Source organism: Mytilus californianus, unplaced genomic scaffold, assembly GCF_021869535.1.
Source record: "Mytilus californianus isolate M0D057914Y unplaced genomic scaffold, xbMytCali1.0.p SCAF_11, whole genome shotgun sequence".
NCBI lineage: Eukaryota > Metazoa > Mollusca > Bivalvia > Mytilida > Mytilidae > Mytilus > Mytilus californianus.
The window spans coordinates 34,684,776-34,707,821 of record NW_026262593.1 but is presented as its reverse complement, the minus strand read 5'-3'; the positions used below and the strand labels follow the sequence as shown (position 1 = coordinate 34,707,821).

The following is a 23,046-nucleotide window of genomic DNA, read 5'->3' as shown; positions in this document are numbered from 1 at the left end:
CTAGGCAGGCATGTACAGCTAACAATTCTTCCATACAACACATATAGTTGACCTATTGCTAATAGTTTAAGAAAAACAGACCAAAACACAAAAACTTAAAACTGAGCAATGAACCTTGAAAATGAGGTCAAGGTAAAAAAAAACCTGTGTGACTGACAAATAGATCATAAAATATTTCCATACACCAAATATAGTTGAACTATTGCATATAGTATTAGAAAAAAGACCAAAACTCAAAAACTTAACTATAACCACTGAACCATGAAAATGAGGTCAAGGTCAGATGACACCTGCCAGTTGGACATGTACACCTTACAGTCCTTCCATACACTGAATATACTAGACCTATTGCTTATAGTATCTGAGATATGGACTTGACCACCAATACTTAACCTTGTTCACTGATCCATGAAATGAGGTGGAGGTCAAGTGAAAACTGTCTGACGGGCATGAGGACCTTGCAAGGTACGCACATACCAAATATAGTTATCCTATTACTTATAATAAGAGAGAATTTAACATTACAAAAAATCTTAACTTTTTTTTCAAGTAGTCACTGAACCATGAAAATGAGGTCAAGGACATTGGACATGTGACTGACGGAAATTTCGTAACATGAGGCATCCATATACAAAGTATGAAGCATCCAGACCTTCCACCTTCTAAAATATAAAGCTTTTAAGAAGTTAGCTAACGCCGCCAACGGATCACTATCCCTATGTCGAGCTTTCTGCGACAAAAGTCGCAGGCTTGACAAAAAGGAGTTCATAATTAAGAAATAAACTGATTCGCTGAGCGCAGCTGGATACACCCGCAGAGGTCCAACCCTGAACAGTTGGGGCAAAAATGGACACAATATTCAAGCTTGATACAGGTCTGAATTTGGATTGTAATTAAATATTTGACATATTATAGTTTCTGAATAAATGTAGTCAAAGAACTTGAAATCGGTTATATGAATTGAATTTATATTCAATTAAAGATTTCTTACTGTTGTGCAATACACTGTGCTGTTGCGCAATACTTAATAAATCTGTTGCCAGACTATAAACAAATAAAGTTCAATTTCTTCTCAATGTCATATTTGAAATTTATGAATCAATAGGGAGATTACATCAATAGCTATAAATAATTCACCAAAGTTTCATGCGAACTGCTTAAAGCATTTTTGAGTTGTTGTCCAAAAACTGGAAAATTCCCCCTCTTTTAATGAATAAAACCCCATAACTCAGAAATGTAAAATCTAAAATTTATAAAATTCTAAAGGGAGCTTACAGATTGATAATTTAGTCTTCGATGCAAGATTTTTTTATCAGTTGTTAGTGGCTTTGAACTAGCTGTCAGTAAATGCGAGTACTCTCAGATCTGTACTTAGTGTCTTTTTGTTGTTTGGATGTACAACTACCCGGCCACGTCCACTTGTATTTGTATTTATCCATCTGATGAGTTAAGCCTCTTTCAACTGATTATTATAGTTCATTCTTATATTGTACTGTTACACCACTGTTCCAGGTTAGGGGGTGGGTTGGGATCCCGCTAACATGTTTAACCCCGCCACATTCTGTATGTACATGTATGTGCCTGTCTCAAGTCAGGAGCCTGTAATTCAGTGGTTGTGGTTTGTTTATGTGTTGCATATTTGTTATTCGTTCATTTTTTGTACATAAATTAGGCCGTTAGTTTTCTTGTTTGAATTGTTTTACATTGTCATTTCGGGGCCTTTTATAGCTCACTGTGCGGTATGTGCTTTGCTCATTGTTGAAGGCCGTACTGTGACCTATAGCTATTAATTTCTGTGTCATTTGGTCTCTTGTGGAGAGTTGTCTCATTGGCAATCATACCACATCTTCTTTTTTATATTTACATCAACAGATATAAACAATTCACCAAAGTCAAGGTGAGACAACAAAACTTAGTTGTAAGATCTCTGAAATTTTTTACACTGTACAAGTTTTTCTCATTGTTGGAGATTGTACGGTGACAGTAACACCTGTAACTGCTTAACCCATTTCTTATGCACTTTGGTTCGATAAACTCACTGAATATCATACCACATCTCCTTATTTTTATATGCATTACAATTTACATGTGCATGTAATTGTAAATATATACATGTATATATCAGAACAAACTTCATTGCGTCACTTTTATTTATGCATCCTTTGGCCATGTCATGTTGGCACAATACAAGTTCTAAAATTACACAACATAAAACAACTAAATGTTATTGCAGATGAAAGTTTTGTTTCAGTTCCATTCATAGGATTTATTAGAATTTTGTATGTTTTGCCAAGTCCAATAATTAGCTCTATGTGCACGTGTTAATTGGATCCCGTATATGAGTTTTGGAACTAATTCTGTTTCTTTTTTTGAAAAAAGTGAGCAAACAAATCTTGCACATTTAAACCTTTGTCTGCCATCACACTGTCACCTGGATCACATAATTGAACTATTCTACATCTTTCAACTATTTCACAGTCACTGGTACAACCAACATATGCATTAGAGACATAGATGACTAAACCACCAGGTGTCGAACATACAAGTATTTTCAGTGTTTCTGTTTTTATATGATGAAAAGGTTGCCTGAGCTCTAGGAGCTTTAGGTTTTATCACGGGATATTCTGTGCTGTCAATAATAATCCAAGTTGTAGGAAACTTTAATTTGATTTTTCTTTTTGCGGACGATTCAGTCTCTTGCTTGGTCCAGGAAAATAGGCTGGGAATGGCAGTAGAATTAAGTCTCTGTATGGTGGGTTTGTGCCCTAAAAAAAGTTATAAAACATTAGTTTTTTGATAATTAAATGAACTTCCATTAGCAATGCATACTTTGTACTACCTGGCAATATATTAACTAGATTTATTCATTACAATCTGGATAAAACTATGTTAGCCTGATTCAATGTACATCAAAATGTATGTTATGTAAATCCAAAGGACAAACAATGAGAGACTTATGCAACAAACGTACATTGTTTGTACCTAAATAACTATAATATAGATGAGAGCATGTCATTGTTTTGTTCCTGTGTAACATTGTCATTGATATTTTTCAAGAAAGTCTATGAGGCATAGCTTATGCATTCCTGTCATTATTACATTAGCATAATTACTGCTAAAATAATTCTCAGTATGATATACCTCTTGTAAGAAATCATTATAATTGTAGCAAGCACCAAAAAATCTCAAACAGATCACATTGAATCGTAATCCAAAAAATTATGACGTCTTGAATTAACCACCCCCTTTTATTCTAAAACGATAATTGCGGTTGTAAACAGACTTTGGTTTATTCGCATGGCGATTACATATATAACTATATATTTTAAAAAGAAAATAGAGTTTTACCATGAATAGTTTCCTGCACGTAGTCTTTTTCAGTAAAATGTGCCTTGCAAACAACAGCTGATTGAGATGGACTCCACGATTTCGTCGTGTTCTCGTCCAATCTGCGTATGGGCCATGGCGTTGATCCAACTTTACCTACTTTTTAAGTCATTTGGAAATGCATGTCCTCCTCTTAAATGACATCCAGGTACACAACAACAAGTACTTGGCATCGTTAATTAAAAATGCAACTGTATAGTTGCACAGTGCAGAAACCGGAAGTTTAAGAACAGGATCGGCTACCACGGCGCCACATATTCAGGAACGATAATTTGCTACTTTATATAACTGCGAAATAACAATCAATAACGTTAGATGGGTTCACGTGCATAAACAGAAATGCGCCTTAAATTGTATAATATAATTCATGTTCAGTCGACCTTTAATTATTATATCAACGACTGAAATGATTTATAAACATCTAGATTGCAGATAACACTCAAAATTAACCCGACCTCTTTCCACACGGAATTCAAATAATTCTAGTTTGTCAATCGGTTGACTGCTTATAATGCAAAATAAAAATATATCAAAAGTTTTTAAAACTAACAAAACACAATGATCGTTTCTCTATTTCCCAATGTAAATGAAATGAAACAAATAACATTTTATATCACAATAAGAAGAGTAGAGAATCAACAATTTCCGGATCTACTTGGAGCCTAATGACCCCCCACGTAGATAAGTTGGATATCGCGGAAAGAAAGATTAACACGGCAACTAGAAAGGCATTAAAGCACTGCCTTTAAAAATGAATTTTAGCATGCAATATACAATCTAATTAAAATATAGAACTCTGATCTCTTATAGAGATAACGAAATCCGAGTTTAATATTTTAATCAGACTGCCAATATAATGAGTATTGTTTCCCTTCACAATGATTGATTTATTGACTGTTAGTTACTTAACCTCCAGTGGCAAATATTTCATGCATGTTCAGGACGAGAACAAATTAACAATACCTGTAATGGGGTCGAACGGGATGAAGGACTGGAAATTTGGACTGCCACTGAATATGAGGGTAAATTAGGTATGGACAGACATTTAGCTTTGCACAGGCCACCTACGAACCCTTCAAACAGTTGTCGCGAGGGTTCTTGACGTGCAGAGAGCGTGACACTCTCTTTACAAAAGGCATCGGATTTAACGACCGAATTCTGACCGGACGTGGTTGCGAATTTATGCATCCCGCACAGCGAAATTTACGCCCAACTTTGGCAAGGGTTTTACTACCTGTTGGAAGGAGACCAATATATCTATCCCCCCAGTCACCCTTAGGGTTCCTCAAAGATAAATGGTATCTTCTATTTGTATTGACTTTGGGAAAACCTGACTGGAAATATTGATGTGCATATGCTGATGCATCAAAAATAGTACTAGTAATGTGAATTATTTTTTACATACACTACAGTCAGTGTGGAATCCACATTTTCTATGTGCCCACCATGGACAATTGCATAGAGTTTGGATGTTTTGTTATACGTATTTGATTTTTTTTTCAAAAACGCTTATTTGAATTTATAAATACATTGTTTAATAGATATGTAGCTCAAAATTAAGTAGGGACCCATTAATTTTTTTTGAAAATTTATGGTATTGTGAGTTCGGGGCTGGGCAGTTGTGCCCACCATGGAGAATCGCAGTGTCAGTGGTCATGACAAAATCCACAATGACTGTAGTCACTAGTGTACATGAAAAGATCTCTGTAATTTTAAATTTATATTTTATATAACATTTTTCACTCGTTCCCAGTAATCCTATATGACTTTCAATTTTTTTTATTTAACAGTTGTTTTCTTTATTTATAGAAAAATCTGTGTTGATCTGTATAATGCTTCACTGAGATTCAAAATTGCCATTTAATTATAATTGATAAAAAGATATAGATACACTGTACCAATTGATACAGTTCACGTTTTGAAATTTTTCGTTTTTAATGCTCTTCAACTTAATATTTGAGTTAGCCTTTGTTTACGATAGCACAAAGAATGCCCTAAGAATCCTTAAGAGTGTATAACCAGAACCATTCTTTCCTCGCCCTTTTTTTCTCTAAACATCGTTTAAGAATACCCTGAAGGCGGCTAATATTCTAAGCACACTTAAAAAATGTCTGTCCTGTCCGTCAACGTTTTCTTTCTTTGATTTAGTCATTGCCAAATACATTTAAAATTAGTAACAAGATTTGTTTGCTTACATAGTCTGCTAAATTATTGATCCTGATAAAGTTAAACTCTGGAAAAGATCAATATATAAGAATAGATAGATAGATATATATATCTGAAGGACTATATAATTGTGTACATAATTCAGGTCAACATAAGGAAAGTTTAAATCAAGAGAATACAGTGTTTCAATTAAGGATAATGTATATATATATATGTGTACAAACAAAATAAACAACCCTGAAATCAGTATACATATTAACTATTTTTAATCTCATTTCAAAATCACTGTTGATGCCAAATTATTTTAAGATTAAAGCAACAACTAAAAAAAGTGAATATCTTTTTACTCGAAATATAATTAACTGTTAACACAAGAAACCTCTTTAGTTTTAATAAATTTTAGGATCAGTATATATATAAGACAGTGTTTTAAAGTTATGGGGGAAAATTTGAGCATCAGTATATACAATTAAGGCAGTGTTTTACAGTCTTAAGGTAGCTGGGGTGTCTTCCTCCATCTTGGATTTTGAAATAGCAGATAGCAATCGGTCTAGATCTTTAATGAAATGTGCAAATTTCGAGAGTAGTATGTAATTCATGTGTAAGACTTGTCATGATAATATAGAAAATTATGTGTTTTATCATATTTATGGCTGTATTTTACAAAAAAAACAGAATATTTTTGTTTGATTCACTTTTTTCCAACTTTTCCACATAAGGGTAGATAACTCAGATATAAGGGGACATAACTCAGATAAAGTAACTTTTATAATAGAATGTGTTGTGAATTTACCTATTTTATTATGTAGCAAGAAAACGAGTCCGGTGACCCCATTTTTTCTTTTTCTTATCTGAAAGCATATCATGAGAGCTATCTTCTCATATTTTATCTTAAAATTCTATGGTGTAGTTTTCTTTTTATCACACAAAATTGGGTTTTCCATGCATAATCCATACAAACACTGACAATTTTGCACAACCTGTAGTGTGATAAAAAGCCCGGTGACCCATACTTTTTATTCTATTTTTGAAAAAAGCATGACATAAACTACATTTTGACAAATTATAAAAATATTCTATGGATTTTGATTTAGACCCCCCCCCCCCCATTCTACCTTAAGCGGGGGGATTGAGGATCAGTATATATATAATACTATTTTATAGTTTTGGGGGAAATATGAGAATCAGTGTATATAAGACAGTTTTTAAAAAAATATACATTAAAAACAATTATGTCTTTAATATTTATTGTCTAAAACTAAAAGGGTCTCTTTTGGGGAGTATCAGGAAAAAATGGGACTTGGTTATAAATAGGAACAACTATCTTTTCTAAATGAAATCTTTCTTTTCTTCAAAGCAAACAAATAGTACAAATTAAACAATTTCAGATTCAAAATTCCTCGGGGGAGGGGGGTTTAAAAGATATTGCCATAAGTCATATATTATATACTCGCTCTGTCTAACCGATAGTTCTTCATAATTCGTGATCTTGATTTCTTCGTCTGTTAATTATTCATCATATATATATGTAAAACAAGTGCCATTTTCATCCAAAGAGTAGTTAAGGGGTGGGTAGAACCACACTTACATTAAAACATGTTAAGTAACAATCGTGTTACTCTCGTAAATGCTTAATTTATGCAAAGATTTCTTACTAAAGGACAGAAAAGAGTGCACACGCTGAAATGTCTCGCCTGCTTTACTGACCATTGATTTTATGTTCATAGTCCTAAATATAAAGCTTTACTACAAGTATCACATAAACTTAACATGATCCAAGAAAATGAGGCCAAGCTCATATAAAACAAACTGGAAATACATGTACACCTTACAATCATTCCCTACACAAAATATAGTTGACCTATTGCTTAGAGTTTCTAAGAAACAAACTTAACAAGGAAAATTTAACATTGACCAATAAACCATGAAAATGAGGTCAAGGTCAGATGAACCATGCTAGACAGACATGTACACCTTATAATCAATCTATGCATTAAATATAGTTGACCTATTGCTTATAGTATCTAAAAAACAAACTAGTTGAAGGCCGTACGGTGACCTATAGCTGTTTAATTTCTGTGTCATTTGGTCTCTTGTGGAGAATTATCTCATTGGCAATCATACCACATCTTCTTTTTTTATATTAACCATGCAAATTTAACATTGACCAATGAACAATGAAAATGAGGTTAAGGTCAGATGATACCTGCCAGACAGACATATACACCTTACAATCATTCCATACACCAAATATAGTTGACATATTGCTTATAGTTTAAGAAAAACAGACCAAGACACAAAAACTTAACACTAAGCAATGAACCGTGAAAATGAAGTCAAGGTCAAATAAAAGCTGCCAGACTGACATGCACATCGTAAAATATTTCAATACACCAAGTATAGTTGACCTATTGCATATAGTATTAGAAAAAAAGACCAAAACACAAAATCTTAACTTTAACCACCGAACCATGAAAATGAGGTCAAGATCAGATGACAACTGCCAGTTGGACATGTACACCTTATAATTCCATACACCAAATATAGAAGACCTATTGCTTATAGTATCTGATATATGGACTTGACCATGAAAACTTAACCTTGTTAACTGATCCGTGAAATGAGGTCGAGGTCAGATGAAAACTGTCTGACAGACATGAGGACCTTGCAAGATACGCACATACTAAATATAGTTATCCTATTAATCACAATAAGAGAGAAATTAACATTACAAAAAATCTTAACTTTTTTTCAAGTAGTCACTGAACCATGAAAATGAGGTCCAGGACAATGGACATATGAAAGACGGAAACTTCATAACATAAGGCATCTATATACAAAGTATAAAGCATCCAGGTCTTCCAGCTTCTAAAATATAAAGCTAGTAGTTAGTTAACGCCGCCGCCGCCGGATCACTATCCCTATGTCGAGCTTTCTGCGACAGAAGTCGCAGGCTCGGCAAAAAATTAAGATGTTTTCGTGTTACTCGAATTGATAAGTTTATGATAAGGGGATGCAAAGAAATTCCCTTGAATCAGTAAGAAATTCGAATGTCTTAATGGCCGTCAATCATTCTAAGATAGATATAAGATTGCTTCTTGTTACACTCTTAGTCACAAAACAATCTTAAGTGATTAGAGAGCTTCTTGTTACCGGCCCCTAGTATATTTGATGGGTTTTTTCGCCCCAGAAAAAGTATTATCCAGTAAGTTTTAGTTACCAAATGTCAAACAATCGTTAATGTGTAGATACAGATAAGATAAAGATAAAGATATTTTTATTCCAATTAAAGGACTCATGATGATCAAAGTAATTTATTACAATGATTTAAATAATTGAGAGACACACACATAATTTCGACAATCATATATAAATATGAATATATAGATATAAATATAAATAAATCAACTTAATTTTATGATCTAAAGCCAGAGCCAAACCAAAGCCATAAGCATATTTATGTGTAAAAAGGCATTAATAAAACAGATTAATTATATAAAATATTAACACTGAGGCAAATAATCTTAATGGGTTACATATAAACATATTTGTACTGTCAATATGTCGATAGTTTAAAACATTTATACACGATAGGAGGGACTGAATTGCACGAAAAAGCCTCAAGTGTACATGCTTTATTACCTTTTATTTGCGTTAAAGGTCCAAACAGATTTAGGATCCAACTTTCATATGTATTTCTTTAACTCCAAAAGCCAATGTAGGACAACAAAGCTTGCAGCCAGTCCCCCCCCCCTTTTCCCCTCCCCCTAACTATGTGAATTATGTTTTTTATCCTTCATCGATCTTTTGATGTTGTCGCTAAACTCGGAAGCAATACATAATAAAAACCAATGGCGTATAGAAGTTCGGCATACGGCATCTAAATTAATAACAGGAAAAAAGATGCCATAGTAACAAAAATAAAACTTGAAAAATAAATGCAACACATATTTTATAAAATTGAACAAAATTAGCATTTTACACAACGAAAATGATAGTTCTATATTATTTCAAAGAATTGTTTTAACTAATTATTCATGAGAATTTGAAATTCTAGTTGAGAACCAATTCTATGTTGTTTTTTTTTCAATGCACGTTAACAAAAAATGTGACTGGGTTATGTAATGCGCATGCACAGTGAATATGTGTCATGTCATATTGTGCATATACACAGTGAAAATTTAGACATCGGAAATTGGAAATTCTGGGAAACATATTTTATGACAAAATCTTAAGGTAAACACATCATTGTTTAACACATATCATTTATTTGTAAATAAACGCTTGACGATATAATATATGAAATAATCGATTGACAAAGTTTGAAATACTCCAGACTTCTGACTCAGGTCTTTATCAAAATTCACATGGGACTACATTATTATGTGATTTTATTTGTTATGGTTAAAATGAGGATTTCATCGATCTCCTATATTGGAGGTGCATGAAGATTAATTACAGATACAGCTACAGTAGTTAAAAAGATATGATTTTGAACTTAATATATAGCCGCAGCTGTGTCGTTCAATGCACTTATGCTATCAGAGACATATATACACATATGTGTATATATGTCTCCGATGTTATGTACCGGGATCGACATCTATTCAAAAAAAAAAAAAAATCAGTCCAACCAGTTCCAGGGGCTGTTTAAACTTGCAGTGAGGCGCGATATTTTCACCATGTTGAAGACTCATGAGTATGAGTATGACTTTGAGGACAAACGGTAAGCACGCTGTTCCTAACAATATAAGTATTTAGGCCTTATAATTGAAAACATTGGAAAGTTTAATGAAGAAAAAAAAAAACCAATTGTTTCAAAAGGGAATGAAAGCAAGTTTCAAATTGTATAGAGATATGAAATCTTCAGATCCATCTATTAAAACCTTTTTACATATTTTTGACCATTGCATTCAACACATTGTGTTGTGTGGATTTGAGAACTGGGGAGTCATTGACATTACTCAAAAAAGAAAAACTCTTTCTCTTTTTGATATTTTCAAAGATTGAGAAATGGAAAAGCTTAACTTAAAATTCTGTAAACACATTCTGGGTGTTACTAAACTCTGTACAAACATAGCAGTCCTTTCAAAACTTTGGAGATACCCATTATAATTAGACTTGTTAAAACTAATATTTTTGTACTGGTATAGACTTGAGCACTCCCCATCTGATCTGTTGAGCAGAGCCTATAATGAATATAACTCTAGCAGTAACCAGACTAATAACTCATGGTATTCTAATATACTGTTTTACAGTGAAAAACTGGATATGCAAAAAAAATAAATTTAAATTGTATTTGAAGAAATTTGAAAGACATGGCTACACATAAGAAATAGTTATTCAAAAGATACTGGAAAACTCAGCACATATTCCAAATTCAAACTTGCTTTCAATTATGAAAGTTACTTACATATGAAAAATGTTAACAGCAGAAGAACAAAATTTAGACTGAGTTTGAGAATAGAGACTCGGGGAGACATGAACGAAAACTAAATACAATCTCAGGAAAACTTGAACTTCTGTCCAGATGTGAAAGGCTCTGACAACAATGGTCACTTAACTTGATAGAAAATGAGCTACATTTTGTTTTAGAGTGCCCTCTATATAGCTCTGACACCAAGATTAGAATTCTTACAAAATTTATTTCAAAAGTTTCCAAATCTGAGAAACAAAAATTTAGAAAATCTCTTTATCTGGACCATGACATGAATGAAGATTTAGGTTTTAATACAGTTTTCAGTCTGTACCTAAATAAAAAATTTCCAGATTAGACAGGAAAAAAAGAGACAAGTTGCTTTCTTTAAAAAAAGAAATGCAATCGTGAACTTAAATGCCTGTTTGGCATGAACGATCAGATAATTGGTACACAAAGAATCATAAATTTACCTTTTTTAATATAAAATGTAGAAAAACTGATATGGTTTCTTAATGAAGCTGCTTTTCTATGTGGGGTATAATTTTCTTGTTAAAGAAATAATTTCTCTCTCTTTCCCATCCCTCTCTCTTCCGATAGATAACATTACAACATGCAATCTGATTAAAATTCAGATCTATCTTAACTCGCGTGCTCATACATATAAGCATACGAGGATAACGAAAACACATCTCTATATTTAGATTAGATTGTACAACATGCTAAATAAGAAGAACCCACTGTTTGTTCCATTCTGAGGTGCTATTTTGGAAATTCCAAAGGTAGCTTCCTTGCTAAAGTCGAAATGTAAATGTGAAAACAGTCTTTGTTTTGAAGAAGTTTATGAAATGAATCATGATTATTTGTTTGTAGCCAGTTTGAAAATAGTTCAAAACCCTAAGTTATATTCGTATTTGTTAATTGATTATTCCGAACTAAGACCGTTTTGGAAAATCAATTACACTGGTTTATATGGTTTGGTCATTGGCTATTATATTCGAGATATGCTTGATCTCAATATATTTATACAAACTCAAAACAGACTGTTAGAGCAGAAACAATTTGAAACCTCAACTTTATACTTGAATCAGTTTGCTCAAACATTTCGTTTTATACGGATATTGATTTTAAGAAAAATAATGTTTTTATTTACTAAGTTGTCGCCAAACACGCTCTAGACCTCTGTCAACTAGACCCTCTAAATTCGCTTATGACTACATATTGGCTCGACTCCTTGAAAACAAATGACGGAATTCACAAAAACTTGCACTGATTTTTTTTTTAGGTGGGACATGAAGTTGTGCACCAGCTGCTTCAACTTTTAATCTGATTTTATATTGAGGGGGAGGTGGGTTGTTTCACATACCGAAAACAGAAGAATTTACTTTGCCATTTATAACTATATGTTTTGGAGAGGGAAGTCGACACACGTGCCCTTTGGAAAACTCACATATTTTTCTAAAGAAAATTAACATACGCATCTCTAATTTCATAAAAGAGTCATGAATAGATAAATTAAATACTCATCTTCCTGTTATTTTAAGTCTTTGGACAATTGCTAATCTATCCTCGCAAACCACATACCGGTAGTAATTTATGATAGTTTTCAATGCCAAACATCGAGGAATATATCAATCCTCAATTTGTTTTATTTCATTGACCATAAGTTTTAAATGAATAGTGAGTTATCGCCTCAACTCCAAAGAAAATCACTCAGTGTCTGTAAATCTTTTCATATCTTTAGAATTACTTTAAGGACTCAAACGCATATTCATTTTATGAACTGTTTCGACGTGACGTGTAATTTCTGCATTTAGCACACATAAAAGGTGCCTTTAAATTTCGTCGTAATTCCCAGAGTTAACTTGTACTTTTAAATAAGATTAAGTATGGTTTCTTTAAGTAAAAAAAAGGAAGATGTATGAGACAACTCTCCACTAGAGACCAAGTGACGTAGAAGTTAACAGCTATATGTCACCGTACGGCCTTCAACAATATGAGCAAAACCCATACCGCATAGTAAGCTATAAAAGGACCCGAAATGACAACGTTAAACAACTCATACGAGAAAACTCACTACCTGATTTCATAGTGTTGTCATTTATTATAATTATTGCCTTTGTTTCCTTATTTATGTTTAAGTTTGATAAAAATGTAGAGCCTTTATTACTATAATTTATAGTATCAATAAAAATTCATTATCTTCTCTCTTACTGCATCTATCATCACTCAGTCTCTATAAAGGACATTCGTTATTTTATTTCTGACTCTGTATTAGTATTTCACCACTGCTATTGCATATGCATAATCTTTTTTTCTGTTATACGACATCACAAACATCTAGTACTATGATGATCTAGCCCAAACATTTAATTATTCTTTCAGAATTGTCATTCAACATACCGCTAAAATATATTAAAAAATAAAAAATAAAAATTTTGTTGTAGCATCTTGTATCTGCATTTTACACAACTCAACGATTCTTTAAGGTTCAGTTTGTTTTTCTTTAATTTAATTTGTTTTTGTTTTAATTTGTATTTTTTTTTCCAATATTTTGCCAGTTAAAATTAATTATATGTGACTATAATAATTCCGTTTTTGTTATTTTAATCAAAATAGGAACAATTTTAGAAACACCTTGATTGTTCACATCCTTCCTGGACGTAGAATTTTAATTGCAATTTCGCTAAAATGGCTCAGTTTGAAAATCGTAAAAACGCCCTATCCATTGACCGTCACTTTTTTCGCTTAAAATCTACTTGATCTCCAATGTGAACACAGCTTGGATTTCAGAAACCTTAACATATGCGACTCTAATTTAATTAGCTATTGATGTACGATATCAATCAGACTCGATGAACACTTATCTCTATAGCAAATGTTGGACGCTAATACATATTCATTAGATCAATTCATCACCTATTACACAGGTGACTATAGAAAAGAATAGATGTATTCCGAAAAGACAGTAGGCATTTCCGGTATTCCGAAGTACTACAGGATCAATTAAAATGGAACGGGGACCCAGTTATTTGCCCCATTGAAACGCATTGAAAATCATAATATTTCTTATTTAATAAAATAATTGTATTAATTTTTCTTTGCGTAATTAGAAGTAATTCGGTTTAAGACCTTTATATAATTCTTTTGGCGCCTTTTTCTAATTATCGAGAAAACACCAAAGCCAGTTCTACAGTTATATTTAAATACCAGTGCAGCCATGAGTGACGAAGAAGAATTTTCGCATGAACCTGACGTTCAAGATATGCCTAGTCGAGCAGTCCCAAGGTCTGACGAGCACTTTTCTCCGGAGGACGCGCTTTCATTATTTTCAACAAAGCTAGATGCAGCCTTATCCAGACAGAAAAAGGAGATTGTTTCCGAAATTGACCAAAGGCTAAGTTCACAAGCCTTAGAAAACACCACCCGTCCCGCAACCCACACCCAGAAATTCAAGTTTGAAGGTAACAGCAAGCAACATCGTTCATCGAGAGAGGTTCCTTGGAAGCCGCTTTAAAGTTGCTGGGGGAGTCGGAAAAGGCCCTGAAAGAGCGTAACAAGGTAATAAGGATCGCTGACAAGTACGGGTGGGATGTCGTTGAGGAGTATATGGACGACCCTCTTACAGACAATTCAGAAGACGCCACCAAGTTGCGTCAGGCAGAATCTAGAGCCAAGGCAAAACGCAGAGACAAAGCGCGTGATAAGCAGGGGACCAGCCCGTACAGCAGAAGTAACGAGTTCGGCAATGACAAGGGTAATGCTGATCTTTTTCGTAGGCCTGGCACATCATATCCAGAAGAATCACTTAAAGGCAGATCCTCCAACACTTCCCAGAATGTTTACTCCCAGTCTGAATACTACGGTGGAAAGAAATGCGACAAGTGCTTCTATTGCAACGCAGAAGGACACTTTGCCTACCAGTGCCCAAAGAAAGCCTCAAGACTCCAGTCTGGGAAGCAGTTCTAAAACAGTTAAGTACATACCTAATTTACTAGAACGGGATTATGAATATAAAAATTTAAGCAGTTCATCAAGTACTTTTTTAGTTGGAAGTCTTATTCATAATTTAACATTTTGGAAAGATACTTTACAAGCAAATAACTTCGTTTTAAATGTTATTTCAAGCGGTTATTTAATTCCTTTCTTTAAAAATCCATCTGCAGCTCATTTAAACAACAATATATCAGCTATTAAGCATGCTTGTTTTGTTGAGACAGCGATAAAAAAACTGCTTGATTGTGGAGCCGCAATAGAATGTAAACATTGTATTCCTCACGTGGTTAACCCATTAACGATATCAGTCAATGTAAAAGGTAAAGAAAGGTTAATCCTTGACCTACGCCACGTCAATCAATTCGTGTAAAGGGAAAATTTAAATTTGAAGGAGTTTCTGAAGCTATGAATTATGTAATTAAAGACGGATTCATGATAAAATTTGATCTCACATCCGGGTATCATCATATAAGTATACACGAGGACCACAGAACTTATTTAGGTTTTTCGTGGAAATTTCAAGGTGTTACAAAATATTTCGTTTTTCCCGCTTTACCCTTTGGCCTCTCCACAGCTGCTTACGTTTTTTCAAAAGTTTTACGTCCTCTGGTAAAGCATTGGCGTTCACACGGTTCTAGAGTAGTTATGTATTTGGACGACGGTTGGGGTATAGAACATGATTTCGATTCTTGTAATGATTTGGCTAATAAGATGAAGCAAGATCTGAAATCTTCCGGTTTCTTTGTAAATAAAGATAAAAGTATTTGGCAACCCACAAAGAAGCTTATATGGTTAGGATTTGTGTGGGATTTAAACACTCATACTTTGGAGATACCCTCGGAAAAAATCCTGCGCTTTAAAAATGATATCAATTCTTTGCATGCTGTTTCACCTACAGCCAGACACTAGCCGGTATTGGGACGAACAAATTTTGCTAACGTCGAATGCAATTTCCGAAATAAATTTTTGGCACAATAATTGTGATTTATTACCATCCAAAACACTTTTTTCGAATAACTTTTTGCCTGATAAAATAGTTTACACTGATGCCAGCAGTTTTGCAGCGGCAGGTTATACAGTCGAGACATTTAAGAAAGTCGTTCACAAAATGTGGACATATGAAGAAAAACAAAAGAGTTCTACTTACAGAGAACTAAAAGCTGTTTTGATAACTTTAAACTCTTTAATGAAATATTTTCATAGTCGTTTGGTAAAAATTTATACAGACAATCAAAACGTTGTCAGGATTATTACAGCTGGGAGCATGAATGCTGAATTACAAGTTTTAGCAATAGAAATATTTAATTTATGTGTGCAAAATAGCATTTCAATAGAAGTCGAATGGGTTCCAAGAGAAGAAAACAAAATAGCCGATTTCTATTCTAAAATTTTTGATTTTGACGATTGGCATATTTCAGATATTCATTTTAAATATTTTAACAGTTTATGGGGCCCTTTTACTTGTGATGTATTCGCAGATTCTAATAATAACAAAGTACCTATGTTTTTCTCACCCCACTGGTGCCCCGGAACGGGAGGTGTAGACGCTTTTGCATACGATTGGTCTTTGTATAATTGCTGGATTGTTCCGCCTATTAAATTGATAAGTAGGTCAGTGTTACATTTGTCAAAGTGGCTAGGTAAAGGTGTATTGGTTACGCCGAAATGGACATCGTCAGTTTTTTGGCCAATCATGTGGTCTTTAAAAGAAAACTCGTTTCATTCATTTGTTAAAAGATTCATAGAATACAAACAGCCCAGAGGATTTTTTCAAAAAGGATCAGATCCTAATAGTATTTTCGTCGCAGATCGTTTGTCTTTTAATGTGCTAGTATTATACTTGGATTTTACTAGCTAACATGTTTTAGGGGCCTGATGGGGGGGGGGGGGGGGGTGGGGGGGGGGGGGGGGGGGGGGGTCTCATCACGATTCACGAGTTGATTTTTTTGTCAATCACGATTCACAGAAAATAAATTTCTATGATCACGGATCACGAAAATATAAAAAAAAAAAAATCTGTAGAAAAACGAATCACGATAGCGAAATGCGCCGATCACGAAGAACGAAAATAACCCATCAGGCCCCTCATGTTTCAGTTTAAATAACCGATGTAATAGTGATCAGCAGATGCACCCGTTATGGGTATTGTTAGTTTTGCACCCTGTGATGGGATTTTCCGTGACGGAATAAAAATTGCAATCATATATTTTACCCGTTATGGGTTTTCCCGTGAAGGGATATTGAAAAGAAGGATTTTCCGTGAAGGAGTAAAAATCTTATTCATATATAACCTGTTATGGGTTTTCCCGTGAAGGGATATTGAAAGGAGGCTAATGTATTTAATTATTATTGTACCCGTGAAGGGACTTGATTTCTCGTTTTGAGATTAACAATTTATTTGCATCCCGCCAAGGGTCTATATTTATAAGTATTTCCCCTGCGATAGGGTTTAACTTTATGGACACTTATAGTTTGCAAGACGCATTAATAGCTATAATGTTATTGGGATTTTCTTTTAGTTTTTGTTGTATTTTTTTTTTTTAAATACATATATTTTTGCTTATATTTGATAATCGATTTGTTCATTTGAATTTTGGCTAATTAATTTTTCGTACATTTATACATATCATTCCTGTTCTTAAGTTTTGTTGAAAATGTTTTAAATATCTTTTCAGAGGTTTCAATTTTCGTATTGGAAAGATTTGCAAACAATTCAAAACCCGTCATTACGTGACTTTGCTAGTAAACTCCTTAATAGAATCATGTGCAAAACAGTGTAGCCGAGACCATTGATTGGCGCGCTAAAATATCCCAAATTTATACAACTCTGTATTTGGTTTTGGAATTATAAAATTATCTGAGGACGAAAATCTCGTATTGTATTTTTGGTTTGCAGAAGCTGATAGAATAAGACTAGACATATATTCTGGACCTAAGCCATGTTTTGCCTTATACATTAGTAAAGATTTATGATAATGTATTCTTTGTGTAATCGGCACAATGTTACATTCGTGAAATAATTCGCTTGAAGGTTTGGTGTAATCATGTTCGTCTAAAATTATTCTTGCTGCTCTCTTTTGCAGTTTTAGTAAACTATATAATAGAAAGTTATTACAGTTTCCCCATATTGAACAACAAGTATAGTAGTTAGCAGAAAAGATCATCAAACTATACATTTTAAGTATTCAATATAAATCAAAACACAAAGGTTATTCCTGATTAGTTTTTCGAATTATTTTATTTAGGCGTTGAGACCCTTTGGTGACCCCACAGTTTAAATGTCTATAATAAATACGTCGTGAGTTGTGGGCGTTACAGACGAACGTTCACCTAATCTGACCCAGTCAATGGGATATTTTAGCGCGCCAATCAATGGTCTCGGCTACACTGTTTTGCACATGATTCTATAGCAGAAGCAAGCAAAAGCAAAAAACACTGTGAAAAAGTACTCTTATGCTTTTAAAAGATTTAGTGTTTGGTGTTCAAATTACGATTTGTGTCCACTGCCATGCAGCTTCAGTGACAATAGTTGCAGTTTATTTATCATTCTTGATACAATCCGAAGTTTCATCTTCTGTTTTAAATGGTGCTTTTTACGGGATAAAATGAGAACATGATTTAAACCTGTATAGTAATGTGTTTTCAACTGATTTTTTGTCAATAGTTCTAGAAGGCGGAGTCAGACTTTTATCAAAACCAGTTAACAAGAAAGAACCTATCACTCACGATATAATAAAGAGAGTCAGACAAGTTTGGTTTATCTACTAATTTAGCAGACTTAAGAATTTGCTGTTTAGTCCTTTTGAGTTATGCGGGATTTTTAAGATACAGTGAACTTTCTCATTTGAAAGCACCGAATTTACGATTTTACGGTTCGCATGTCGAAATCACCATAGTATCTAGCAAAACCGACGTTTACAGACAAGGCAATGTAGTTGTGATAGCAAAAACTAACTCTGATTTATGTCCAGTTGCAATGTTAAAAAGATATTTGAAAGCAGCAAATATTTCCCTTTATTCAGATGAGTTTATCTTTAGAGCTATTTCTTTTTTGAAGTCCAGGAATATTCATTTTTTGTGTAAAGCTAACAAACCATTGTCATACACACGAGCTCAAGAGCTGTTATTAAGCACATTGTCAGAAGTAGGTTGTAAAAAAGAACAATTTGGTCTTCACAGTTTAAGAAGCGGCGGGGTTTCAGAAGCTGCACATAATCGCATCCCTGAAAGACTATTAAAATCACACGGTCGTTGGAAGACGGATTTGGCTAAAGACGGTTACATAAAAGAAAACCTTAAAAATAGATTGTCAGTTTCAAAAAGTTTGAATTTATAGTTATTAATGAAATGTCAATAGCCACACTACACATTTATACTTTTACCTTTGTTTTGTCGAACTGCTTTGGTGCATCTCTCAATTCACATCAGTCTTTAGTTGTCTTTGAAGTAATCAGAAAAGTTTTATGTTCGGATGAGCAAGCGAAGGAGAACATAATAATATTTCTTATTTAATAAAAAAATTGTATTTATTTTTCTTTGCGTAATAAGAAGTAATTCGGTTTAAGACCTTTATATAATTCTTTTGGCGCCTTTTTCTAATTATCGAGAAAACACCAAAGCGAGTTCTACAGTTATATTTAGATATTATTTATTACAATGCTTGTATATGGAAGTTTTTTCTTGTTCTAATTCATATTATTTGTATTTGTAGATTGTGTGATTCCAGGATTGTGCCGATAATTTGGACAATATATAATATATATATTCAATATAATTTAATATAATTTGGACTTTAATATATTGAATATGAATGAAACATATTATTGAAAATGTTTATTAAAACTGCTTTGGTGCATCTCTCAATTCACATCAGTCTTTAGTTGTCTTTGAAGTAATCAGAAAAGTTTTATGTTCGGATGAGCAAGCGAAGGAGAACATAATAGTAAATAAATGGGGTGCTGTTCAATAAATAATTTTGATAGCCACCTTGGGATCTCTGTTTCATGTTAGGCATTGGTTTAGAATATTCTAAGTACAATCTCAGTGCCTCATGACCGGCATTCCGTTGCAAAATATTGTTTAGATTGACAACAGGGTCAGTCAGTCTACTTCCGGGGAAGAATAAAGGCTAGAATTTAGGCAATTTACTCTATGCACTGACGCCAGATTACATTTAAATCAATCAAAATTTTTACAGAAATTCAAACTAGAAAGCCTACCCTTTCAAATAAATCAACATTCAGTTACAGAACTTGTGTAATAATAACACTACACCATTTTAAATAAAAGTTATAATTTTTTTTAAGAACTACATTCGTGGGTACTGGACTGGTTGCCGTAACTGGGATCCTATTCCAGTCTATATATGCGTGAACCCCTGACCTCAGGGGTTCACGCAACAAGTTCAGGTAAACAAATGGGGTTATCCCTCTTTGTACTGGCTCTCTCCGATCATGTATATATGTTTTTGTTCTTAATCATTTTAAATCATTAACAATCAGTATGTATGTTAGATTGCATGTTTTGTTTGTGTGGATATTGTATGAACTTTGTGATTTGTATTGATTTATATGCTATATAGGGGCCCTTAAATAGGAATAAAGACATTTGATTTGATTTTGATTTGATTTGATTTACTTTTTCACCAGAGGGGGCATTAAGTGTTACCCTTGTCCGTCCGTTCGTACGTCCCGAAATTGGTTTCCGTTCTCTAACCTTAGTTTGCCTCAACCAAATGTTATGAAACTTATACACAATGCTTATTACCACATAACACAGATTAAGTTCGAATTTTGGCCTCACTAGTACCGTTTTCGAGTTATGCTCCTTTATAACGTTATATGCAAGCGGGGGCATCATCTTTCTCCCATGGAAACATTCTCCATTTAATTTTTTATGTGCTCACACCGTTTTTTATGCCCCCGCCGTAGCGGAGGGGGCATTAAGTTTTACCCTTGTCCGTCCGTACGTCCCAAAGTTTGTTTCCGTTCTCCAACCTTAGTTTGTCTCAACCAAATGCTATTAAACTTATACAAAATGCTTATTACCACAAAACAAAGATCAAGTTTGAATTTTGGTGGCGTCATTTTAACCGTTCTAGAGTTATGCCCGTTTACAAATGGAAAAATTGCTGAATTTTTCGTTTCCGTTCTCTCACTTTAGTTTGCCTCAACCAAATGTTATGAAACTTAAACACAATGCTTATTACCACAATACACAGATCAAGTTTGAATTTTGGTGTCGTCACAATAACCGTTCTAGAGTTACATGTATGCCCCTTCACAAATTGAAAAATTGCTGAATTTTACTTTTCCGTTTTCTAACTTTAGTTTGCCTCAACCAAATGTTATGAAACTTATACAAAATGCTTATTATCACAAAACACAGATCAAGTTTGAATTTTTGTGGCGTCACTTTTACGGTTCTGGAGTTATGCCCCTTTACAAATGGAAAAAATGCTGAATTTTACGTTCCCGTTCTCTAACTTTAGTTTGCCTCAACCAAATGTTATGAAACTTATACACAATGCTTATTACCACAAACACAGATCAAGTTTGAATTTTGGTGGCGTCACTTTAACCGTTCTAGAGTTATGCCCCTTTACAAATGGACAAATTGCTGAAATATTCGTTTCTGTTCTCTAACTTTAGTTTGCCTCAACCAAATGTTATGAAACTTATGCAAAATGCTTATTACCACAAAGCACAGATCATTCAAGTTTGAATTTTGGTGGCGTCACTTTTACGGTTCAAGAGTTTTGCACCTTTACAAATGGAAAAATTGCTGATTTTTTCGTTTCCGTTCTAACTTAAGTTTGCATCAACTTAATGTTATAAAACTTCTAAATAATGCTTATTACCACAAAACTCAAATTAAGTACAAATTTGGGTAGCGTCACTTTTACAGTTCTTGAGTTATGTCCCCGCTTTATAACGTTATATGCAAGCGGAGGCATCATCTGTGTCCCATGGACACATTCCCCATTTATTTGTCCACTTTCCTACTGAAACAATATTTATAAAAAAAATTTGCATCAAACAGTTTTGTTCATTTTTCCGTAATTTAGGGTAATTAGCACACCCCGAAAATCCTTTCGTGATGCGGCTCCTCGAGGTAAAAAAATCCCTTTTTCACAAAATAAGTTCTTTGAAAATTTAGTTCTTTGCATACATTTAATAACTTCATAGTTTTTATACATTTATTCTATGGTCCTCTGCTTTCCAAATCTTCACAAATGGTTAAGCTCAGTCACTTGTTTTACAAAAATTGATTTGAGGCGCATGTGATACACGATTCACGCATGTAATCATGCGTTTCACGTGCGTGTTTCATGCGTTTGTAACTACGCCTGTGACACATGTGTGAAAAACGCATGTGATAAACATGATTCACGCATGTAATCATGCGTTTCATACCACGCCTGTGATATATGCGTAATTAACTCGTGTAAACTGCATGGTGCATGTATCAGAATTTTTACATTATGTCCTCATATATGTCCAATGACCATGATGGAGGACAGTATCTGTAGTTCTGATATGCAGTGAAAGCGTATAGTAGAATGGAGTTTATATATTCATGTGTTCATACAGTTTAGCATGAAGTAGAACTTTAATCACTGGCTGTATAATTGCATTATATATGACTCTTCATGGTCCATCAAATGTGAAACAATTTATAAATAACCATCAAAAGATCATTCAAAATAAACAATACAGATATTCCAAAAAATTTAAGTTCAATGCAACAGCTATAATGGTTGAAGATCCACTGATCAAGATATAAAGGGGGAGAGGATTGAGATCTCAAAAACAGGTTAAAAGACCAACTCAAGCATTTCCATGGCAGGTGCCTGTCCAAACTCAGACTGCCTGTAATAATTTGTGAATAAATCGAAAAGAAACAATCAAAGATCTTCTGTCCGTACACATTCTTGAAATAACAAAAAATGAAATAACATGTATATAAATTTTAATAAAAATTGAGAATGGAAATGGGGAATGTGTCAAAGAGACAACAACCCGACCAAAGAGCAGAAAACATAATACTCCATTTTACAGCTACATTCTCCTTATGGAGTC

General features: G+C 33.7%; 1 protein-coding gene and 1 long non-coding RNA gene across 3 annotated transcripts in view; one reads left to right on the top strand and one right to left on the bottom strand.

Moving 5' to 3' along the window:
* Positions 1-2,132: 2,132 nt before the first annotated feature.
* LOC127719969 (uncharacterized) lies at positions 2,133-3,881 on the bottom strand. Its single transcript, XR_007990571.1, has 2 exons — positions 3,349-3,881; positions 2,133-2,765 (listed from the first exon to the last, which is right to left on the bottom strand). It is a non-coding gene; the product is annotated as an uncharacterized LOC127719969 (long non-coding RNA).
* A 5,824-nt stretch (positions 3,882-9,705) lies between these two features.
* LOC127719957 (uncharacterized) overlaps positions 9,706-23,046 on the top strand; it is a 29,558-nt gene continuing 16,217 nt past the window's right edge. Inside the window, exon 1 of one of the 2 annotated variants that reach the window (XM_052226333.1) lies at positions 9,706-9,789. Coding sequence is in view for 1 of the 2 variants with exons in the window: in XM_052226332.1 (XP_052082292.1) it covers positions 10,236-10,279 (44 nt within the window). In the remaining variant the exon portion in view is untranslated. Of the gene's footprint in view, positions 9,790-10,154; positions 10,280-23,046 lie in introns of those variants that run through there. The other variant, XM_052226332.1, reaches the window with a different exon arrangement.